General features: G+C 40.2%; 1 protein-coding gene across 1 annotated transcript in view; it reads left to right on the plus strand.

The window, feature by feature from the left end:
- Window positions 1-7,004: 7,004 nt before the first annotated feature.
- The window catches only part of CPE (carboxypeptidase E), a 55,537-nt gene continuing 38,089 nt past the window's right edge, over window positions 7,005-24,452 (plus strand). The window contains exon 1 of the mRNA XM_085058633.1: window positions 7,005-7,302. Within this exon, the coding sequence (XP_084914759.1) occupies window positions 7,020-7,302 (283 nt within the window). The 5' untranslated portion in view covers window positions 7,005-7,019. The remainder of the gene's footprint in view (window positions 7,303-24,452) is intronic.

Genomic DNA, 24,452 nt, shown 5'->3' on the forward strand with positions numbered 1-24,452 from the left:
TACTACTGAAGTTGCACTTGTCACAGAAGCAGTAGTCCAGTATTTTTGAATCTGCTATAAGTATTTGTTGCACAGGAATTAAAGTATTTGAGAAGGGCTTAAACCCTTAAAAGATCTACTTTGTATTGTCATGACAGCTGCTCTTCAGACTTCAAATACCACTTCATCTACTTGATAAGTCCCTTAGGGAACTTTACAGTGTTTTGCTTACTCAAGACTACACCTAAATTTTAGTGCTGCTTCGCATATAATCTGGTGTAATACTTAAAACAGACAATCCAGTGAAAGTGCAGATGAGATCAGGCTTCTGACCAAAAGCAAGGTGTTAATGACATGCAGAATGACTCAAGTATTACTTGAGATGTGGAAATAGTTCAGATTCCTCTTCTCTATGTGTTTTGTAGAAACTTTTACTTGTCTATCTGTATCCCTGTTGAAATTCAGTGTTTTTCCCCTTCACTCTAAAAAGAAGTAAAAAAATGTATTTAACTCTGGCAGATGAATGGAAGCTGAAATCCTTGTATTATTCAGTTTTTAGCAGGGACTGGTACTTAAGCCTTGCTGAATCCATATGCCGTGCCAGCCCAAACTCTCCATGGTGGAAGCAACCTCTTTAATCAGATTTCAAAGATGGCCATTATCCCCTGCTTTGTCAACTCCCACTCCCATCCTGCAGCTGCAGCTCTACTTAGCTTTATTTGACTGAAGCATTAGCCTGAAAACACAAGGAGCTTTCAGTGCTTCAGATTTTCTCTCTGAATATCATCCTATTCACTGGTTCTCAGCCTGCTGGCTTATGCCTCCACTCACACTGTCACAAAATTATGCACAACTGGGAGCCACTTGCTTAAATATTCCAGGAAAGGTATTTGTAAATGCTTGGTGTTTCCTCAGCTATTGCAAAGCTGAAGCAGAGTGCTAAAACGTGATGGGATTTATTTACAAAGTTGTAAAGTATATTCCATTCTTCAAAAGGTTTAAAAATAAAAAGTGCAATTTTAATACTTATGCTATCATTGGGGAAGCGTGCATGGAGGTTTTTTGGACCTTTTTAAATTACTTGAATCCATGTTTTTCTGATACCCATTGCTATTTTAGGTTTTTGGGTTATTTTATGTACATCCTTACTGTACAATGTGATCACACCATTGCTTTTGATCCTCTTTCTTTAACAAATCCCTCGAGAATGATGCAAGCTGTGCTTTATAAATTTATTTTTTGCTGGAAAAAATATGCCTGCTGGACTTCTCAACACAGGAACTTGCATTTGAAAACCACAGACTTGTTTTCTTCAGGACTCAGATGCAACTGCATTTTACCACCACCCCACCACATTTTCAAATGTAGAACCCTGTATTTATTACTGAATTTTATGCTGGCGAGTAAATTACCTACCTCATTGCTTTGTGTCTTTTATGCAAATCAAGAATTGTGTTAGGCAATTACATTTTTAGATTTTAGGCTTTTATTAAATAGGATTTTACTGGCTTTTTCTCCCCATATTTAGTGAGAGAGACTATAGAGTATGTGCAGATCTGAAAACAAAGGTTTTTGTGCAATAGTAAAAAAAGATAAACATATGGGTTAGCAGCTTTGGGTCTTCACAACGCACAACAAAACCTTACACAATCAATTGTCCTTTATCTTCCTTAACAAGGAGAAACTTAACTCTTAAACATGGCAGGACAGGGGATAAGTGAGGAAGGAACATTTTCCACTACATTTTCTTTTCCTGAAAGTCCAGTTTAGTTTAATTAAAACTCATCTGCAGGAAATAACAGTTTGTACTGTCCCTTAGGATATGACAATAATTAAGTCCAATGAAAGCCATTAATTAATTTCTTGGAGTTAATGTCAAAAAAACCCATGGAAACTTGAAAATAATTATAAATTATTAAGATTAGTATTGCAAAATGATCAACTGCTTTTGGCAGCTGATGTGAGATATTAAATAAGGTGGTTTATTTTACCCTACTGCACAGCTTGCTGGAAAATATTAATATTGATTGATATTATATGACTTGATTTATTTTCCTCACACAGTTATGCTGCATGTTTTATGATAATTTTTTTAAACTGTGATATGTTTCTAGATTTTTAATGTTCATTTGTGTTGAAAAATTATGATATTGGAACCTTCGTTATGGCTGCCAATAGTTATTGCTAATTGCAGTGTTTGGTTCATTGCCTCCAAATCTCCATCTGATTAAGGCTGCCTCTCTTGCTCTGGCAGCTGCAGCCCTCTGGCAAATCTCATTCGTTGAAACCTGTAACTGGCAGGTCCAGGGAGAAGGCAACTTTGTGTCATTAGCTCTTGCTATAATTTTCTGTCTGTGAAGGTAATAAACACATCAGTCAAATCACTTTTCAATTTATTTTTCACTAGCTCACCAGATTGTATTGTCCTCCAGAGTAAGACATTTCCTCTGTTTCTCAAATCACCTCTGTGGCTTGTCTCTGAATTTTCAGCATCTTGTTTCAGTTGTAAATACCAGAACTGAGTGTCCACCTTGTTCTAAGACCACCTTGTGATATAATCACATCCTCCCACTTAACGTTTATCCTTCTGTCTAAACATTGCACTGGAAACTACAGTTACTCATCTTTAGTGATCTCTTCATGCTTCTGGCAATGCTGCCTGCCAGACTGTCATGAATCTGTTTTATATTTCTTGCTCTTAAGTGTAATTCATTATTTGCTGCACTGAAATATTTAAATGTGCTTGATTTACCAAGTAAACCACATTCCAGAGCTGCTATATCCTTATTATTCACCATTCTTTGTCATCCAGATATTTTAATCAGTTATGATTCACATTTCTGTAATCACTGAATAAATTAACCCTTAGACTTGAAATACTGGTCCCCATGGAAGACCAGAAGAATGCTCCTCTAAGATCATGACTCACCACCTTTAAAAATCCCTATCAGCCAGTTTTTCAAACCCTCATGATAATCCTGCATGGCAGTTTCTCTGTGTGAGTACTTGGAACCAGAGCCAGGCTATAGCATCTCTCAGAAACAGCATTCCAGTCCAATGTCCAGGACCTAGCATCACCCCAGGAGCAGTTATTACTCCTGCAAACTGCAACAAGGGGCAGCAATAAGTCACTGCCATTTGTGTAGGTGCACATGTCAAATATGCTTTGTATGAAATTTAAGTTGCAATCTGTAGAGGCTCAATGTAGAATCCATGTATAGGATGGTCACCACCCAATAAGAGCACAGTAAGCTCTTAAATACCTGATAGGGTTGGGTTTCATTAACGTGTGTGAGCCATCTATCAGCTGGGGACAGAAGATTTGGTCTTGCAGCACACAATTTGGAAGGTGGGTGGGTTTTTCTCCCTTTTGGTTTCTGTAGCCTCCTGCATCAGTGGACTGTCTGTATGTGTATTTTTATAATTTTTGTTGTTGTTGATGTTTCTTTTGCCCTGCCTTATATTAATCCCCTTCTCAAGGAAAAGCCTCAGCTTCCTATGCCTGAACCCTGTTTTGCAAGTCTATCCAAGAAATAGAGCCTCTGAGTTGTGCAAGACATTTTGAAGGCTGGTAATAGATGCTTACGTCTTGAAGACGCAGCTTCAATGACCACAGCTGTCAGGTGTAGTATATGTGCATATAATCAGCATTCTGATAAGTTTTGTAAAATCTTCTTACAGCTACAGTTATCTCCACCTCCTTGCCTGGTAATTTGTCAACACTCAGATCAGCTGCCCTCTCTTTTAAATTAATTGGAGTTATTTTATTCCTGGCATTAAAACTTCTTTCCGAATATAAACCAGAGAAGTTTAGTGAGTGTTTCCATGCTGTAAGTATTAGCAGGAGTTTGTTATTAATAATGTAAATATCTGCTCTCCATCATAGAGTGTTTTAGGATTTCCGAGGTTCCTAATGTACTGCAGTTGTTTGTAATGGACACAGATTTAGCGTTATCTTTTTGAGTAATAAAAAACCCAGTTGCCTTAGCCTGTTTGCCTTGTCACGCAAATAGAAAATGTGCAAAGGCTCAAGTCTTGTACGGAAAATTTGAGTGTGAGTTTCTTTTGGAAAATATATTTATGTGCTTGCTGGTGAATCATGATTTGCTGAAAAAGACAGATTCAGGCAAGTCAAAAGTATTGGAAAATTTGAATCAGCAAATTCTGTTTGGCCAAAAGAATGAAGTAATCTTTAAATATATATGAATATTATATATATTTGTGTGTGTATATGTAGATTTGTCTATAAATAAGTACTTCTGGAATTTTTTTTTGTAATTACTAAATTATTTGGGCTGTGTCTGTTGGCAAAATATATCTTACTATTCGTTGTCATGTACAGATATAGGAGACAAGTAAGACAAGTAAACCAGATTGAAAATCTGCTGATTGGTATGTTTCCTGGAGCACATGTGCTCTACGCCCTGCTCTCATTAGTGCTATCAGCTTACAAGGCCATACCCAGGTGCCTGGTTATGCACATAGACTGGGAATGCCCTTGGGGTTGGAGTATTCCTCTGAGACTAAGGCAATTGCCAAAACTTTTTCCATATTACAAGGGAATTTGGCCTTGGAAGATTATCATCCCTGAACTATGGAAAATAGGAGGAAGGATTAGATACAAAGGAAGACATCAATTTATTCCCCCTACTCAGTTCTGTGTATGCTCCTGAGATGTCTGAGAATTTAAACATTGTTTTTTAATCCCTTATTAAAAATAAATTAGTATGTGTGAACTCAGAATTAAATAATTGATAGGATACAAACCACCCTGCTTTACACAAGATATGCATGTGTTTTTATAAGTACACATTCTTTTAATTTCTTTATGGGTGGGGTTAAATAAGTATGGAAATAAGAGTAAATCCATTCCCATCTAGTTGTAAGACTAATTTTATGTAGTGTAATAATAATTCACTGCCTGAGAAGATGAAAATACATAGATTATTTCTGAGCCTACTTGTCTTTTAGTGATATATTTTGGTCAAATAATTAGAAGGGAAATCAATGACAGTTGCTACAAAGAGCAAAAGGGGGGCTTTTTGGATCAGAAAGTTCTCCCTGAAAATGATAATGTAGTCAGCATTAGCAGATTTATTTTGTATAATGAGTGCAAGGAAAAGCGATGAAGAAAACCAGGATTAATTAGCCTGTGATGAATGTAGCCAATACTGATAAAGAATGTGAATCTTTGGAATGCTGGGTCAGCCACCATTCTTTGCAGTTCCATTTGGAGCACTGAGAGGGCTGCACATGCTGCACATTATTCTAAAGCAGTGTGATGTCATAAAGGAATTTTTTAATGTAATACAATTAATGCCCTTAGGAAGGGGAGAAGTCAGAGAGAGAGCCCTCTTGTGATCCCAAATTCAAACAGTGATCTTGGTCAGAGAAAACATCATATTGAGGAGTTTCTCCACGTCCAAGTCTTGCAAAATACTTGGAGCAAACTTGCAGTGTTGTAACCCCACAGCTAAAGGGACATGCTATGACAGGCACCTCCCAAAGTTTTCTAGCAGTAAGAACGAAGAGTTGAAGGCTCCAAGAAGTGCTCTGAAGGTGCCTTTGCATGTGGCTGCCTACTTGTAAGCCTGGAATTAAACTGGTCAGGACAGCTTCTGCACCCAGTTGGTTTAGAAAGATGGTGAGAACTGGAAGGGCTGAACTTTGGTTCTTGGTACAAAGAAACACATCAAATAATTCAGGACTGACATTCAGAGCCCTGGAAGGTAACAAATATAGGTGAATAGGGACAAATAGATATATAAGTATTTATGTGTAGCAGTTGTACATTCAGATCAGTGTTTCAGATGCTGGCTCATGTTCAGAGCTGGTACATCACCACAGCTCAGTGAAAACGTTCTCCAAGAAGAGATTATTTCCATTATCTTCTTAGTGGGAAGTAGACACCCACAATTTAGGAAAATATCCATAGGATATATCCTATATGTCCTATATTTATTCTATATGGTTAATATCCTATGGGTATTATCTATAAGATAAATAAGCCAAGGAATATTCCTTATTATCCAATATCCAATTATCCAATATCCAATAGGAAATATTCCTGAAAATTGATTCAGTATTAATTGGTGCTAATAATTGGTGATACAAGGGGGTGTTATACAGGCTCACCCTTTTTAGGTTAGAAGATCGGAATAAACATGCATTAAATTATTGAGGACGAAATTTTGTTTGTAGAAGAATGACTGGCATGTGTGCTTTTCAAAATTTTGAACCTCTCTAAACTTTCCAGCAACTCTTTGTATCCTTAAAAAAAAAAAAATCAATCAAGAAAAAAAAACCCCAACCCCCAAACCAATCACCTGATATGGAAGTTGCTCTTTAGCATTTAGCCTTTTGCTTTCAGCACTTGTCCTTTACATGCTGTTTCAACACAATCTAAACAGCTACGCCTATAAAGCCAAGCTGGAAAAGCACGGCTTCTGCGGTCTAGGAGAAACTGATTTATTAATGTATGGTGAACGTTTCTTTATACGAGCCATTTGCTTTGAATACAATGGGCTGTGCTCTCCAAGTACTGTCAGGATCAGAAACTAATTCTTGCTGTGTCCTTTCCTTTCTGTGATGCAGCAAAGATGCCTTATAAATGAGGAGCAAAGAGACCTTACAGATGCCGGTTTATAGTTTTCCCTGTCAATCACATGCATTCGTGTTGCCCTGCACTAGCACTGAATCATTCATGGAGCACTCTGTCACTCCACGTTTGTGGCAGTGGGTTAACCCGCGGGGACCGCGCAAAATGATGAGGAGGTGCGCAAAACGCGCGCCCGGACTCCCGCAGCGATATTTTCGCAAGTGGTCGATGACAACAGCTTTAGCGGCTCTCACCCGCACCGTGCGGCGCCAACCCCCGCCCTCCGCGGTAGCGCTCGGGCCGCGCATCGGGGCGGAGCGCAGCGGAGCGGCCGGTCCCGCCCAGCCCCGCCGCCCCCCGGCTCTCTCCTCCCTCTCCGCTGCCTCCCCGGTGCCGGCGGGGCTGCTGGAGCTGCGCGGCCGCAGGCAGGCAGGCGGGCGGGATGGCGGCGCGGCTGCGGGCGCTGCTGCTGGCGCTGTGCGCGGTGCTCGCCGCGGCCCGGGCCGCGGTGGCCGAGCCGGTGGCCGCTAGCCGGCGGCGGCGGCTGAGCGCCGAGGAGGGCATCTCCTTCGAGTACCACCGCTACGCCGAGCTGCGGGAGGCGCTGGTGGCCGTGTGGCTGCAGTGCCCCGCCATCAGCAGGATCTACACGGTGGGGCGCAGCGCCGAGGGCCGGGAGCTCCTGGTCATCGAGATCTCCGACCGCCCCGGCGAGCACGAGCCCGGTAAGGGGCGGCGCTGGCCGCACCTGCGGCAGGTACCGGCGGCGGGGCGCGGCTCTGCCCCAGCCCTCTGCGGCAGCTCTCGGCATCGCCCGCCGCCGGCGCCGAGCGCTCGGTGCCGCTGCCCTTGCGTGTAGCGCCCGTTGCGGTGCGGAACGCCGGAATTGCCCGTAAAACGCCAGGAGCGGGCGCCCGGCGCGGCTCTGCTGGCAGGGCAGGCGCTGCCGCCCTAAGCTGCACGAAGCGCAGCGCCCGGGGAGCGGCGTGACACGGCCGGGCTGGCCCCGGGGACTGTCACCCACTGCCGCACGGCTGCGTGACAGCAGAGTTTGGGACGTTTGTTATCAAAGGGAATGCAGCTGATGCCGTGTTACACTTGTGCTACACCTGCGACTGTGCCTATTTCATTGTTTCCGATCTTAGAATCGATAGCGTCGCTAGTGTCTGCATGTGAAAGGGCTTATTCGTGAAAGCTGCTCGGTACCTGTGGCCCAGCCAGCAGCCTCCCGCAGTCATGTCCTCACATTTCCCTCGCTGGGCTACAGCACAGCTCTGGAAGTCCGTGACTTTTAGGTGGAGGTGTGGCTTCTGTGGCTCTCCGGGGATTTGGGCAATACAATTAGTGCTTAATATTCTGCACTATGGTCTGAGTATAACCTTGCTTTTTATCCTCGAGAGACTTAATGTTAGGGCTACAGATAGCACTTGGAGGTTATAGGGTATTGGACACAAGGAGGATGTAAGAGGAAGGCAGGGTAGCAAAGCATTGCCTTAGAATGAAAAATGTAGGGATTGCAGTGAAATTTGAAAAATTTCCTTGTGCTGTGGTGCCATCTTGGTAAGAGGGTGTGAGGATCCTGAAGCTAAGAATGAATCTATTGCCACTGTGTAATTTGCACCCTAAAATGTTAACAGTTATGACTGGGATTTTGTGTTACTGCCAGGGGATAGTCTCCACAGCTCATTTATGTGACTGTTGTGTCAAGGTAGCTGAAAAGGACAAAAAGAGCAAGCTGTGCAGTCTGACATGGGGCTATGGCTCTTCCTGGAGTCACACATCTTCTCTTGGTGTCAGTGATGTGAGAAAGGGTTTGTCATTGAGCCCAGGAAAAAGGGAATCCAGCAGTATATGAATAACAAACTGCAAAAAAGAAAAATTCCTGTGGATTGCATCTACATACAAGCTATAGACAGTGTCAAACATTTCCTGGAACATGCTCGGCCCCTCACTAAGGGAGCCCTATAGACAAAAATGCCACATGTTGCAATATCCAAATCACGTGTCAGGGAATGTGATGAGTCCTGGCAGTCTTTAGTGGTGGATGCTGAAAATGCTGTTTTTTGAAGGGGATTAACCAGGGTTTGAACCAGAGCAAATTCATTGTTTTATTTCAATCCTCACTTTCAATCTGTGGGATTCTGTACGTTTCTCAAAAAGTGAAGAGCTGCTACTCTCTGCAGTGGCACGTGGGAGAAACTCAGGATTTTTTTGGGAAGGGCAGCAAGACAGACCTCATGCATAGTTATCCTTGCACTCCTTAGAATCATAAAAGCATTGATACCACTGCTGCTATTTTGTTACAGAGTCTAAGCACCTATATATTGTGTCATTGGTTACGTTAGAGGTGCTTTCTCCTTAAAAACCTTATATTGTGCCAGTGGTTGCCTTGGAGGTGTTTTCTTCCTAAAAATGTGCCCTTTCTTCTACTGTGTAGTAAAAAGCAGCACTATTTATTTTAATATGGGAGCTTTTTAAAGCTGTGCAGTAAAAGAAGGGGAGCCTTGTACCAGCCTTGGCAGGAAATACGAGACTGATTCTGCTCATACCTGAAGGGGGAACCCTGCTCACTCTGAGCATCCATGCTTGATTCCCAGGGCAACAACCAGAAAAAGGATATTTTGTGTGGTAAAGCTTGCAAGATCAGAATCTGATTTATTATAATCTATTATTATTATTAAAAAAGGACAGACAGAATCACAGACACACATATATACATACATACTGTTGTTTTTCATTTTTCCCAGACAACCAAAAAGTTCTAAGTTCTGAACATAATCTATTTCTGCAAGATATCCCGCGTATCACGGGGTTTATTTTTTTAAATATAGGGAAGTATGAACTACATATATGCTATGGTTCATAGATTTACCATCTATAGAGAGCTCATGCTTCTAGAAGGCTGGTGAGTACACAGGGATGATACCTGAATCATCTAGTGAACAGCTGTGAAACAAAAAAAATGTTTATGTTCACTTAGTGAGCAAGTTGATGACAAAGCAGATCAGGAAAGTGTCAGCAGAGCATCAGTAAAGAGTCTTTGTACTGAGTAAAGAGGCTTTGTACTGAGTAAATCAAATACTGCATATACATGCAACCATTGCATAATCACATGTATTGCATGGCTGTGTAGTCTTGTGTGAATGCATTTGATTGTATGCAAGCATATAAGTCAACTTCAATTTTAGAGTATCAGCTATTTTTGAAAATTAACTTGTAATATATGTGTACTGTTTGAAAAAAGGTGCTTGAGAGAAATAGGAAAACTTTAGAAATGTGCTTTAGACCTCCAAGGCAACTGGAAAAAATCCTCAGTGAATGAAGAAACTGGAACAAGTCGTAAAGGCCTAGCTTTTTCCTGGGGTAAATATTCATTAGGAGGATTTTCTTAAAATCCTGATACTGCATGGAAAGTCAGAATGACTTCATATGAGCCAGTCTGGTTTCTGGCATAATCATACAAAGTGTCTTTGCAAATCTTGCAAACCCAAATTAGTCACTTGGATGCTGCCAGCTGAGCCTTCCCTGAGCTCTTCCTGGGAACATGATAAATGCCAGAAGCGTGAGACTGCCTCAAGTTCTGATGCTACATGAAACACTCAGAGAATGTGCTGCCTTCTCTGCAGACTTGAACAGCACACTACCTGTGCTTCAGTTGTGCTTCGTGACAAACGGGCTTTGGGCTCATATTTGTAGTTTTGTGGGTTTCGTGGTGGGGGGTTTTGTTCTGTTGCTTTTTAAAAATGTTTGTTTTGGGGTTTTTGTTTGTGGTGACAATTTCTTAAGGCTGATACTGCACTTTTATGGGAGTTAGAGCCTGCAATCACTGATGGAAAAGAAGCCCTTAAATAAGGAAAAGTACAACCCAGGGGTGAAGACATTTGAACTTTATCGAGTTGTATATCAAGGAGGCTGTTCCATACAGAAAACCTCACTTTGAGTCACTGAGGACAAGGCTGTTAAGGCAGAGGAAGACTTGAATGAGACTGTGTTGGTGGTTACATGTAGAAGATGTTGTATGAACCTGGACTGGAAGCGATCAAAATGTTTTGGAGTAGCTTTGATTACATGAGAAAATACAGTTTTGTCCCTGTGCTTGCCAAAAATTGGGAAAGTTGACAGAAGGTGGTGGACAGCAAGGTCAGATAAAATGAGGAGAAAAAGGTTGTGGGAAGTTGATGGTGGATCAAGGGAAAACAAAGGACATTTGATGCTAAAGCACAGATTTTTTTTTTTTTTTTCCTGGGACAAACTAAGCAATATTTTGCCTTAGGTCAGGTGCAGAATACCAACTACTTTTGAGAGAGGAAATAGGCTCTTACTTTGGATGTGTGATGTTCTGTTGAACACAGTGGTTTTTTTGTTCATCCTTTTCCCCACAAGCATCTTTAAAAATACTTCACAAAGAAGGAAATGATTAATTTGTAGTTTAGTGAGACAACTGATTTTCTAGAAAATGACTTACCTTGGATTTTTCAGTTTCAAACAACAGAGCATCATGAAGAGATGAGGCAGGAGCACACTGTGAGTTGAGCAGTGCAGTTGTGACTTGGAGCATTTGCAGGGCTCTGTGGGTGTGACTTCTGTTGATTTTACGAGGTGCAGCTCAGCTACAATAATCCTTGGACCCATCACTTTATCAGAGGCTCCACTTGGCAGGGTAAGGAAATGAGTTGGGTCAGTCACTGCTGGCACTGAGCCTAAATAAACTTCCAAGCCTCCCAGATTGTAGCTCTTTTCTAGCCCCTCCAAAGCCCCTAGACACGAGGCTCTCCATTTCTCACACCCCAGCCCTGCAGTGCTAGAGCCATTTCCTCCTGTGAAGAAATAATTAGAGGGTGACTGAGAGAGAAGTGAAAATCATGACTCTGTATTGATGAATGGAGAAATCCAGGATCTGTCTGCTGATACAGACAGGTTTTTATTCTGTCAATGAAGTGCTCCTGTATTCAGCTGTGGCACCAGCAATGTGAGTTGGTACTTTCAGTGGTAAGAAGTTTCAATAAGTAAAGCAGATGCAAGGGCGAAACATTGCTCAAAGGCCACTCATGTAGTGTTCCCTTTTTGAAGGGAGATGTGGAAGGGTGCAGGGTTGCTAAATGTGCATGCAGTGAGTTCACACTTACCAGCTGCACTGCATAAAGGTAGGGGCTGTAAGTAGGTCGATGTAAGCAGAACACTTTGTATCAGGAATACAGGAGATGCTGTGCTGACCACATTATGCTTTCACCCTTTCTGTCAGCTGTGGTTTAGCTTCTCTCCTGGCTTAGATTTGCAATCCTCTTTAAAGGTGAGCTGCTGTCTGGGCAGCAGTGTGACAAGAGCACTTGCATCACCAGACAAGAGAGAACAGGGCAGCTGCTGGTATCTCCATAGGGATGGATAAAAAATTGCAGAGTAAAACATGGTTGAACTTACTACTCATGTAGCCTTCTGCATTTGGAATTTTCCTTTCCTTTGTGCATCAGGGAACAGATTTTCTTTCAGAGCTTGTGAGGATGTTCTGGCTTTCTCATCAAACGCTGTCAGGGGTATGCTACTGACTCGCCTGCTGGGAGTGCAGATCTGGGGCGGGCTGTACCTCCTGCATTCTACAGAAGGCTGAGAAGCTGTAATTACCTTTCCAGCAAAATCCCTTACGGGTTTTTGTGCCAGTTAGGGTATCCCCCTGCAGTCACCCAGCCAGGATTTGGCCTGGGGTCATCTCTGGTAGGACAATTTTAATGCTGCCTGCATTCAGAGTGAGATGTTCAGAGTCCTTCATAGGCTGTAGGTTGTGCAGGTCTTGGGAGGGCTGTAGAGCATCAGGAAGATGGCTGGATGTACACGCTGAGCGAATTTTTTAGATTCTCAGATTTTTCTTCCTTAGTTTTATCTGTCTTTAATAAAATTTCCTTAATAGCTCTGATTTCATCCTATCTCAGTTTTCATGTTCAGCTAAAAACAGAGGCATAGAACACAAAGTGAGGAATGGCTCACAGCACTCTGGTGCAAATCCAGGAGAGGCAGACACGTTTGCAGCTCACATTCCCAGCTAGTTTTTAATGCCATTCACGTTCCCATTGAAGCCAATGGAAATTCACAGTAAGCGTGGTTAGGCAGCTGTGCTAGGCAGTCTGCAGTGTTCTCCAGAGATACAATGCTCTCACTCCAAATCACTTCACTGACCGAAGGATTTAAAGACTTCCCCTTTTGTTAGGACATATAAAAAAGGGTTAATAGAGGCTGTGTGCTACCTGGGAAAACACTGGATCCCAGCTACTGTATCTCAGCAGTTTATCTCTTATTTACTGGAATAACAAATGGTAAACAAGCTGGGGTAAAAAGGTCAGCAATCACTAAGAATAAACATGACTCTACAGAAGGCAGTTGTTTTACTTTTCAGGCTTAAAATGAGTCTGAGTATGCAGAATATTCAGAGTTTGTTGATCTGACCCAGACTGCTTTTGACAATCCCACTCCTTTTGAAAGAGTTGATTAATTTCTTTCAAAGACAAGAGTTGTCATCACCTCCCACACTTTCAGAATGCCTTAACAGTTCCCAAAGAAAACAGAAGAGGAGCCTGTTTTTTTTTTCTTGACTTAAAGTGATGTTTTATTATGGTGACATTAATGCGAACTCCAGAGAATTAGTGGGAAGTCTATAAAGCATGGGTATTTCCCGAGATTTTGTGACATGTTTTGTTAAAGCCAGTAAGTTGTAGTTGTGTGATTTATCAAAAGTGACCTCATTATTAAAATACTTCTTAATTTTTTTGGGAGAAACTGTTTATTGTTTGTAATTTAGTAATCAATATCTCAAGCCTTTAAATTACATGGAAAGTGAAAAACACCAGGGATCTTCCTATTTCAGAATAAACACAAATTTTTGGTTGTAACAGTGGAGTTGCTGCTAGGCTCAGCCAATAATTTGGTATTAAAACTTGTTTAGAATTAGTTCTGCATTCATTCCACCTAATTTTTGTTTTCAAAGGTGGCATGTTATTTAGAAGCCTACATACTGAGTATGCATACTCATGCTGTAATCTCCCTTTTCCTGGTTAGCAGGTATACCTCTTGGCTAGGCTGCAGCGCCTTCTGAAAACATCTATTTTCTCTACTGAAAACATCTGTTTTCTTTACTGACTGTAAGAGTAGCTAACACTGGGTAGGCTTCTAACTTTGGAATGTGTGCAAGAGCTTATGGTTAAGATCTGGTGAATCACAGCCTTCATACATCATCATCTAATGTACCTTGTTGTGCTTTATGTGCTACCATTGCAAGATACCCCATAAGAACCTTGTCTGAGCTTTTTTCAGCAGGTAAGTCCTCATACCTATTTTAATACATGTTCCTCCTAAGAAAAAAATGCAAACCCAAAATATCACATCATTTTTTTTGTCTACATTTTTTTTCAAACAAAAGCCTCATGCATGTATTACCATAGAGTCTTGCTGTTTTGTTTTCTTGGGGTTTTTCCCCCTCTCGTTGAGTTGGGAATTAAACTGTGAAGAAGACTTGTAACTGAATTCTCTTAAAATTTTGTGGAATCAAAAAAAAAGTGAAAACCACAGTATGTACTTTAAGGCTTCTTAGTAAGGTAGTTGAAGGTAATTGAAATGATGGCTAGAGTTAAAAAGAGTAGAGTAAAAGGTGTAAACTTCATATACTTCATTTTGGAGTAAGGTGCATCAAAAGCCAGAGTTCAGTGAATTCAGTGGGAATGGGACATTATATATGAAGGTTATTTTCTGGTATGCTGGTGCTAAATGAAGACAGCAAGGGTGTAGGTAGTAAAAAGGTTGGGGAAAAAAATCCTTATCAGTAAAACTGTAGCAGAGTAGGTGGGTCTGATTTGCTGTGTGACAGGAGATGGAGCTCTTTTGTCTGCTGTACATCAGCTTGTATCACCTCAGGATAAGGGTGAAAGCTGGTGGTGTGTTGGGAGTGAGTTAGGAGCTCTGCAGAGCAACAGTGCTGAAGCTGAGCTAGTGCCAGCTTTATGTACTGAGCTTTTGATTTTTGGAACAGAAGTTCTGCCATCCTGTGAAGAAATTACTCTCTGTGCTGAGGTGAATAGCTGCCCTTGGCAATGAAGTTGTCACCTCACTTGCTGCTTTTGGGGGCACTGCTGGGGACAAGGACACTAGACTAAAAGTGAGGTCTTGGTCCATAGTGGCCTTTCCTTTGAAATGGAGGTTTCTTGCAGTGTGGCAGTGTTGTGCTAGCTGAATTGGCATTGGCACATCTTCCTGTCACAGCAGCAGGTGTTGTCAAAGGGCTGTGAGGTTTGGGCCAGCACAAAGGCATATGTTAGAGATGTGTCTGTGTACCTGCAATGGCTGGGTAACAGAGAATCTGGAGTCATAAACCTGTGGCTGGCAGTTCAAAGGCAGTAAACATTTGTTTTTAATTAGTTTCTGAAGCCAGGCATTTATATCTGCATAAGCTAGTAGCTGCTTCCTGGTAGTTGTTGATACAGAATTATGAGCAAAACCTCACATCCTTGTTTGCTTGCAAATGAAGTCCCATGGAGACAGCCATTCTTTTTTGAATGGAGCTGCTCACGGCCCTGGAGTGTGAGCTGCCTAATCTATGATCAAAGGAAGATTCTGCTCTGGCTGCAGAGCCTGCCCACAGCAAGAATAGCCACTGAATGCCAGTTTAGTACTTATGCTTAGGTATGGATTTGCCTTAGAGCCAAATGAAAAGAGTTGTTTGGTCGGGGGAGACATCAGACTGGCCAAGGTTTATTGAGCTATTCTCTCAGCAAAGAATCCTTGCTTGTCTAATGATCTGGTAGGTGTCTAGAAAGTATGGCCCTGATGTTTGCCATATTAGCTCTCCAAACAAAAGAGAAATAATGGAGTACTTTGCTATGAGAAATAAAACTAAGAGTTGAAAGATGCAAAGAAAGTGAAAGGACAGTGAGACATTTCAAAGGTTTAAACTTTCTGCATAGCTGTGTCTCCTGTACCATCACACTGGAGATAACTGGATTATGTGTGTGAATTACCACATGCTCTTCCCCTGACATTTCTGGCTGCAAAACATTCATTTGAATGTCCTTTTATTTTTGTGTCCCTCAAAAGTAAAGGGAGCCCCCAGCATGACTGTCCTTCAGTTACACATTGTTGTCCTTCAGTGTTATGAGTGGTGCATTCTGTGCATTGATCATTCAAGATGAACCTTTTTTCCTATGCCAAACTGAATATTTTGCAGTTTTGGATACATTTTGGCTTATTGCACAAAAGCACAGTACTAGAACTATAAGTAAAATTGGGGTGAGCCTAAGACATAAATAGACATTTTTTACACAGCTAAAAGTGGTAGTTGAAAGGCAGCCTTGTGATTATGGTAAACTGACTCTCCATGTCAGATACTCAGCTGCTAAGACTAGACCATGCTTAAATTTTTCCTCCCATGCAGCTGCTGAGCATCCAGAAATCAGACTGAAGTCAGTGGGAGCTGTACATCTGAATTTTTATAAGCAGGAGGCTTATAAATGCTAATAATAATAAAAAATCCTAAATGTTCAAGCCAGCTTGCTTGAGCCCTAAAAAAAAAAGCTAAATTTGAGTTTGATTCTGTAATAGCCTGCACTTAGGAAAATGAGAGGTCCAAGTTTATGCCATTCTGCATGAAATGTCTTCCTTCTCATTGGTGACTTCAGTACATAGAGCGATGGAGAAAAAAAAAAGCTATGGGGTTGGGAGCAGGGCTTTCACATGTTTAAATTTTAAACATTGCCACTGTAAGAAGTTGTTTCACAGAGAGGAAAAGCAATTTTATGAGTTTGGGTGTCTGGCTTTTTTCATGGCTGTGCTGGGAATTTTTTGTCTTTTTGGGAAAGAACACCCTCTCCCTGCGTTTCAGGTTCTCGTCTCCATGCCTAGGTTCTCAGCTTCCATGATAGGTTTACGTGTGGCTGTGCCATGTACCTGGTGTACAGGTACTTCAGACATAACATGTGGTTCAGCTTTGATCCACCTTTCAGAGGCAGTTCCTACCTGCTTCCTGTCAGATTTTTCCTTTTAGCAAGTAGCCCCAATATTTGTGTTGACTTAGCTATGCTGGTGGACATATGGTGAGGAGTCATCAAGAATTCCTCTCCCTATTTGCCTGCTGCAGATACACGATTTTTTGTTTTGTTTAAAAATCTGCCATGATAGCAGATAAGTATAAAGAAGGAATCAATTCCTTTTCTTCCACTGCTGATAGGGAGAGTCAAAACAGAGACATCAATATTTGCAAGGTTTCCATGTTGCAGTTAGGGGAACAAATCCATAGTCAAAATAAATAGTATAAACCTTCAGTGAAAATCTTTTAGTACAAATCTTTAGTGGAAAAGCCTATAAATAAACAGAAACAGAGGAGCATCTGTTCCTTGATACTCCAGGATGCAGCTGATAAAAATAAAATCTGTATTATAACAGTAGCCAATACAAGATGATAAAGTACCTGACAGTGGAACACCTCCTGAATAGAGAAGTTTAGGGACCAAGAAGCTCATCTGACTTGAAAATTGAAGAATTGTCTGAAATAGATGTTGCCATGGAGACAGATAGGATTAGCAGCCTGAGACTGATTTCATTGGTCTGCTGCTAGCACAAGTTGCTTGTTTGAGTAGCATTAATATGTTGTCTCATGCTGCTTTATATGCTGAGACCATCTGGCATTAGTGGTATTTAAAGGTGCAGTTCTGTTACGGAAAAAGATGGCCAACATGGTTGGATTTATGTTTGTAACACAAGCTACAAGAGTTACAGGGGTCTTTGAAAAGCTGTCTTGTGCACAAAAATATTCTGAAAAAGCACAGCTCTCATACAGAGATGAAGTGGGGCTTTGGGAAGCAGCATGAGAAATTTCAGAAGTTTTCTTTATACTCAGTCAGCACATATTTGAAATATTCACTGCACAAATATGCACTTTTGCATGTTTCTTCAGGTGTGTATGTGAAGGCAGCCACATTTTTTTTCAAAAATAAGCCTTTTCACTGTGCACTGCAAAAGTGCTTGGGAAGTACAGCTCCACCACCTTGAATAAACACAAGATCATATTGTGTATTAAGGAAAAGTATGTTGTAATGCTGTAGCAGTAATGAATGTAATGTGTGATGTTGTAATGAACAAATTAGGGTCTAACCAAACAGAATCCCTTTAGCTTTCTTCAGTCCATGATTTCAAGAAGAAACATTTTCTTTTAGTTTGACTATGTACCTTTGAAAATGTATTTTTTCGCAAAGGGTTTGATAAGAAAGACAATTTGTAGAGACTAAGATAAACCTTATCTTTGATCTATTTATATCAGTGAGTCTTCATCTACTTTCCTTAATACCACTCTGGAGTGGGAGTTATCTTGCAAAGGAGCTTATAAGATAGTGCTGACATTCCTCAGATGCTTATAAATTTTCACTGTTTTATTTTTTGGTAGTTATTATCACAATACTTAATTATTCTAAGGACATTTTCCCCAGACAGAGATGAATGGTTAAAGAGCGGCCAAATAAGAGCCAGAAAATATTCCTGTCTGAGTTTATGAGTTCCAGTGTGGTGGTTTTTCTGTAGGCTGAGCATTGTAAGTGGCTAGAAGGAAAACCAGCTGGAGGCTTTGTTCTTCCAAATAGACTTAAAACTGGACCAAATTTGAAGTCAAATCTTGATAATTATCAATAAGCTTGATAGGCATTTTTACATCCTCAGCTTACTGATGTTTTGAAACAACTGATGGAAAGCATTTATAATGGTGTTGTGCAGTGGTGTAACACATGTCCTCAGAAATTGATGTGATTGATATTTCTTGGATATTGGTGTGTGCTGTGTAAAAATAAAATGAAACAAGGGCATGGGGTCTGTTTCACAAATCTTTAGGTTTTAAGCTTTTATTCTGGAGCTCTGACTTTAGTGCCAAAATAAATTCTTCATATAATTTTGCTTCAAATGCAAGACCCAAGAAATACATAGCTGTGCATGTCCTCACTCCTTCAAATAACTTTAGAATGATTATGTTCAATGCTTAATGTTTTTACAGCTTAGTTCTGTTTTAACTATATCAAAGTGAATATAGGGCACAGGAAGAAAGCCAAATACCTTGTCTTGCCAGCCCACTCCCACCCCCCTGTTTCTAGTTTGCAAGTCAGTTTGCTCCGTTTTGTTTGCTTGTTTTTACCATTGTCATTCAGTTCTCTTAGAAACAAAGCTTGGGAGCAGTTTTGGGTGTCAGTTCACCCCAAGACCCACCTCATGGTGATACAGATGTTACTGTCACAGAGCTGTTTGCTGCTGTTATCCCTGAGTGGTCTTCCAGCATTACCTTGTCATGTCTTGCAGCATCCTGTACATCTACCTACTCCCACAACACATCCAGGGAATGCCACACACTTCCACAGTGTGCAAAAGTGTTAAAACCAGCCTGAGAGGCTGTGATGCTACCCCTGCATGACTGTGAGCCCTTTGACATAGATAAACCCACAAGTTATGACTCCTTAAAGACCCTGTGGGGCTTGGAGCAGCCTTCTCCATCCGTGGGGGAGGATCAGGAGGGACTGGCCCTGAGGAGCTGGCGTGTCAGCCACCCACACTGCTTGGTGCAGGGGTCTTCTGGGTGTCCTTAGTGTGGGCATAGCTATAATTGTTGGGTTTGTTTTATTATTTGTGCTTACGGACTTAATTTCTGAAGCTGATGATTTTGGCCGAGTGCTACTTCATTCCTTTACCTTATTTCATTTGTTTCAGTTCTCTAGATACTGACATTTGACATACCAGTATTTATAGTCTAGGAATGAACTTTTGTTTTTTCTCCATTCCATTCATTTCCGGGGATGGAATGCTACTTCCCTTCTTGCTGCATTTCCCTAGCATTTAAATGAGCTGACTGCAGCCGATTAAGCTATTCACTGAATATTTCAGTGTGAAGAAAGGTGATAGAATTGAGAAACAATAGCATCTGAAATAGCTCTAGCTGTGCTACAGAACATTGTGCTGAGTTGCAAAGTCTGGTGAGTTGACTGTCTGATATTGAAATAGTTGCAATGAGGCTTTCTTGTTGCAGTGTCCAACACAATTCTTTAAACTTACTATTAATATGAAGTGGAATGAACATAGATCAATGTATCAGGCATTATGTGATATGTTTTACTGGTAGCCCTGAAAGCCAATGACATGGCAATGTGCTTTTGAAGCAACCAGACATAGGTGGCTAAATGACATTGTTCTCCAAATACCACTGCAATAGCCGTGTAGATACAACAGACTTATTTTAACAATACATTTTCTATATTCAGTAGATTACTAAAACATGGTTCCAACGTTATGATGGGGGCAGTTTCAGAAACTTGTAGTTAAAAATAGCTGAGTCATCAGAAGGTGAAATGTGTCCTGTACAAAAAATCAATAAAAGGCAAAAAAAATGCTTTGTTTGAATATAAACAGCACTGTTATTAGATTTATGCTTCCTAAGGTTTGTCCCAGGTAAATTGCACCTTTGGATAACATTCCAGTGCTGCTCCTGTAATCCCAGTGAAATCACAATATGAGGTCAGTCTGGAGTGCTCAGTTACTGATCTGAAGACTAGACAAAGATTTAGTGCCCATGTATACCTCTGACTTCCTCCTCAAAGTTGCAGAGAGTGTTGTGCCTGAGCTGCAGCTCACCCTCTGGGACCCTGGGGCAGTGGGGCTTTCAGCAACTGGTGGTAGTGAATAATTTGGAATCTGAGTTGGCCACACACCACAGAAACGGAAGATATTGCCTGGTGGAGTCCAATCCATTTTTCATCTTTTCTTTCCTAGGAACTGAAAGGATTAAGATGATCTAAACAAGGAAAAAAGTTCTTTAGTGTCCTCTAATGACTTCGTGGCATTGTCTTCTGCTCATACTCATCCACTCTGTATGGACTTGCTAGCACAGAATATGGTGTCTCTATGAGTTCCTTACTCGCTTTTATCAAAATTTACTTTCAGTAGTTTTAAATGTAATTTACAGATCTCGTGTTGGTTTGTTTGGTTTTTTTCCCCCAGCATAAAATAGATTGGTGTGAGGCAGGACATTGAGCATCATGCCAGTAACCAGAGTTAGGAAGAGAGCTGCATGTTGCAAAGGATATGTGATCATCCAGAGTTGAACAAATTAAAATTTCCTTGTTGATAGAGTCTGTAATCTGGGAGCACTTTCTAGATTGTTTGTATTAAAATTAAATGTATGAACATTGAGCTAGATAGACATTAGCCTGTTGCTGGTATAAAAAATATAGGTCTAAACCTGTGCAAGTTTCCTCTGCAAGTTATAATTTAGACTCATTGCACCCTAGAAAGCAGTGAATGACATGTATATTTTTTCATACAAAGATTCATTTAAAACATTTTTCTCTTTCTTTTTTTCTCCCTCCTTTCTTTTTGCTGTTATTTGTATCATTTTTATCCTTTTTTTTTAGTCACTGCAGTTGTCTTTTAAAATCAGGCTCTCAAAATACAGCAAGGGTGAAATAGAGGAGAGGAAACAGAGAAGGCTAAAAAAATGTGGCTTTGCCACAGGTTCTGTAGACTCTGTTTTCTCCAGCCTTAAAGGCTTCATTATAGGGTGTATCAAGATTGTGCTTTCTAGAACGAAACTGTAGTTGTAATGTACAACAAGAACATGGCACATTAGTCAGCAATCTGTTTATAACATTGTGGTTTAGAGCAGAAACCCTTTCTGCAGGATATTCTCCAGCAGAATCTCGGGAAAATGGAAGCAGCTGCAGCTGTAAAAGGAAATGTACACTAAAAGGCCAGGGAGAAACCACAGATAGGGATACTCCTCCCCTATTTATAGCTCTATCATTAAATGTCCCTTTCAAAGCTTTGAACAGAGATAGAAATCACATTTACATTTAGATACATGAAAGGAATACACAAATGATGACATCAGTGGTTCAGCAGATGGCGAGATGATTGCTGCAGTCCCTTATGAACTGGGCTCTGTCATTGCAGTTATTGTCTAAATGGAAACCTCTGAACCAAAGAGAATGGGATTACAGGAGAAAGTAAGTGTACAGGGTCTGACCTAGTGTCTAGGAATGGAAGCAAGCAAAAAAAATATTGTGAAAACTTCATTAATAGTTTTACAGACAAACACTGATTTATTTGTTGAGATTTTCATGTGCAGGTTGTGGATCAAGCCCTTCCCTGTGATTGCTTTAGGTTAGAGATAGGTCCATTTCAATTCAGTCATCCTTTGGCTAGCTTTGTTACTCTTAGTTGTTTAAAAATACATTGAAATTAATGCAGAATAATTTCTCTTTGCGTTTACTTGGCAAATTGGGTAGCCTTTGTTTAATTTCTGAAGCAGTTGATCAGACATGCATAAGTGCATTTCAAGAAATGTATGTCAAGGGTTGCTTCCTCCAGCTTTCCCATTAACTGGTTTACAATGATGAATGCATCTTCCAGGAAAGCAGTCAAAATTAAATACCATGAAAATCTATATGGGTTTCAATTCTGCATGCAATGAAATCAATTGAAGCTTGGCCAATGACACCAAGGCATCCAGAGTTTAATTAATATATTGCTTAAACTGTTAAGTACTATGAAAGCAAGGCTCAGGGGTGGGCTCTATGTGTCTTCATAAGCCATTAATAATAATATGGAATAACTTCCTATAAATGAAAATCATGTGATTGTGTGTACATATTCATGTGCATGTGCACATTTTATATCAGAAATCTTCCAAAACGCTCTCATGGAAAGGGAAAATAAAGTATCTCTACTACTGGCTGTAGAGAATCTGTTTCTTGGGATCTGAAGCAGAAGCCTATCCATGTGGAAGTAAAGGTGCAGCAATCTGTGGGGGAATTGCTGAGCTGATCTTTAAAGCTCCTGGAATTCTCAGTAAGAGAAAGTAAAATTGAAAGACTAGAAAGACTTAATTCCAGTCCTTATCTTAGGAGTCTACATTAAAACAGATATTTAGTAAACCTACCAGCCCTTTGTATTCATGCTGCAATCACCTTCTCATAAAAGAGTGGTATGAAAATCTGAAAAGAGGCACAACACCAAAGGCTGGGAGACTTTGTCAATTCTTCTGTTTGATAAACAAATCAATCCCAGATAATCTGAATATGTAGATAGAAATAAACACATAATTATACCTGATCTTGCGTTGTAAGTTACTGTGTATTGTTAACAGTGTGCATAGTAAAAGGTTTAATGGTGGATACAATATATGAAGCCATGCTTTTCCCATTTCTAGTCATACACAGTTATGAACATTGTGAAATACACAATAAATGGTGACAATTTGTGTTTACTGATGTTATTAGCAAAGCTTTCATGATCTTCAGAATGTGCAAAATTGATACTCTGATTTTCTTTCCTATCTGCTTGGCTATTACTGTATTTTTAAAATTTCCTTGGATATTATTCTGTGAAAAAATAGCAAAAAGGTAAAGAGGAAAAATATCCATCTTAAAAAAATAACAGTCTTGTTGGTTTAAAAATTGTTTTTTTTTTTACTTATGAAATGTCAAAAATCAAAAGTCTGCTGCCTTGTGTTTGTATTCCTTGATTTCCTGGTTCAGGCCAGATGCTGTGGAGTGGTATTTCCTGGAATGGTTATAATTCTTAAGTGGCAGTGTTTCACTTAAACAAGGATTATTTTTTTCCCTAATATAATTTGATTAAATAGGTTTTGATAAAAATAAACACAGAAAATCACCCAATTATTAATCAGTTTGAAACATGAAGGTGTAGTTGAAATTCAAGTCTCAGTTTGCCATTCTTCCATGGTGCACTGAAATTCACCAATGTTTACCAAGCCTTTTTCAGGTGATTTCCTGTCATATGTTGACCCATTTTTCAAAATATGAAGTTTTATTACATGTTATAGGAAAAGATATTTTGAAATTTTTATCACCTCTGTAAAAGTGCAGTCAGGGAAGGTTTCTCAGGCCAGGTTGTTTGCTTGACTTGCAAGAGTGAGGTCAGTGTCTGTTACACTGTGCCTCACCAGAGGATGAAGGCAAACCAGAGTACCATTGGTAAGTGGCCAAATGAAAGATACCCCAGAAAACAGTGTTTCAAATGTTCACATTAGGCTCAAAAGCTTCAACGATCTGCTACGCTTAGGCTATGTTCAAGTCAAGAGCTTGCTTTGTCTGCAATTCAGTAATTTCAAAGGGGGAAAACATAAATAACTTTAAAAAGGAAGTGGTCTTAGAGAATGGAAACAAAAATACCAAAGGTAACTTTCTAAAACTTTCTCATGTATTGAAGGGGTAAGAGCAGATAGGTTAGAGGGATATGGTGCATCTTGAATAACTGTTTTATTTAGTTCTCTGCAAGTAGAGAAAAGACATTAAAGAATCTAGCTAATGTTAAAGTCTGTGAAAGTTCTTTAGATAAAAAGAAACAGAATTCTCTCAAGAGTGTTCATGTGTTGCTATGTGAACAATTATAGTGTGGTAGCAGAAAATGTTTACTGAGTGCCCACTATTCTAGGAAGGATTTTCTGTAGGCTATATCAAAAGAGAAAGAAGTGTTTTGATGCCAGTTAAAAAGATCTGTCTGTTTTGAGATCTGCTCAGTTGTATTTACTCTGAAGAATCATGGCAAGCCTATTTGCTAAGACTCAAACAGACTCTAAAATTGCGTGAGAGTTAAGAAGACATTCAAGGACAGTTTCATTCTTTTAAATTAATGATATATGGGTAATTATATATGTGGAGGACAGACTTATTCAGGAGAGAGATGCACAAACCCATCCCTTTGTAGGATATCCACTAAATAACTGAAACTGCAGTGGTACCAGACAGTATACTTTGTTTAGCCAGGTGGCTGAATCCGATCGTAGAGATGAAAATATGTTACCAGAAGTTTTCTTTTCTGTTAAAAGAGCTCTTCCTAAGGGTGTTTTAACTGG

This window comes from Lichenostomus cassidix, chromosome 4 (genome assembly GCF_008360975.1).
Source record: "Lichenostomus cassidix isolate B80296 chromosome 4, HeHo_3.0, whole genome shotgun sequence".
NCBI lineage: Eukaryota > Metazoa > Chordata > Aves > Passeriformes > Meliphagidae > Lichenostomus > Lichenostomus cassidix.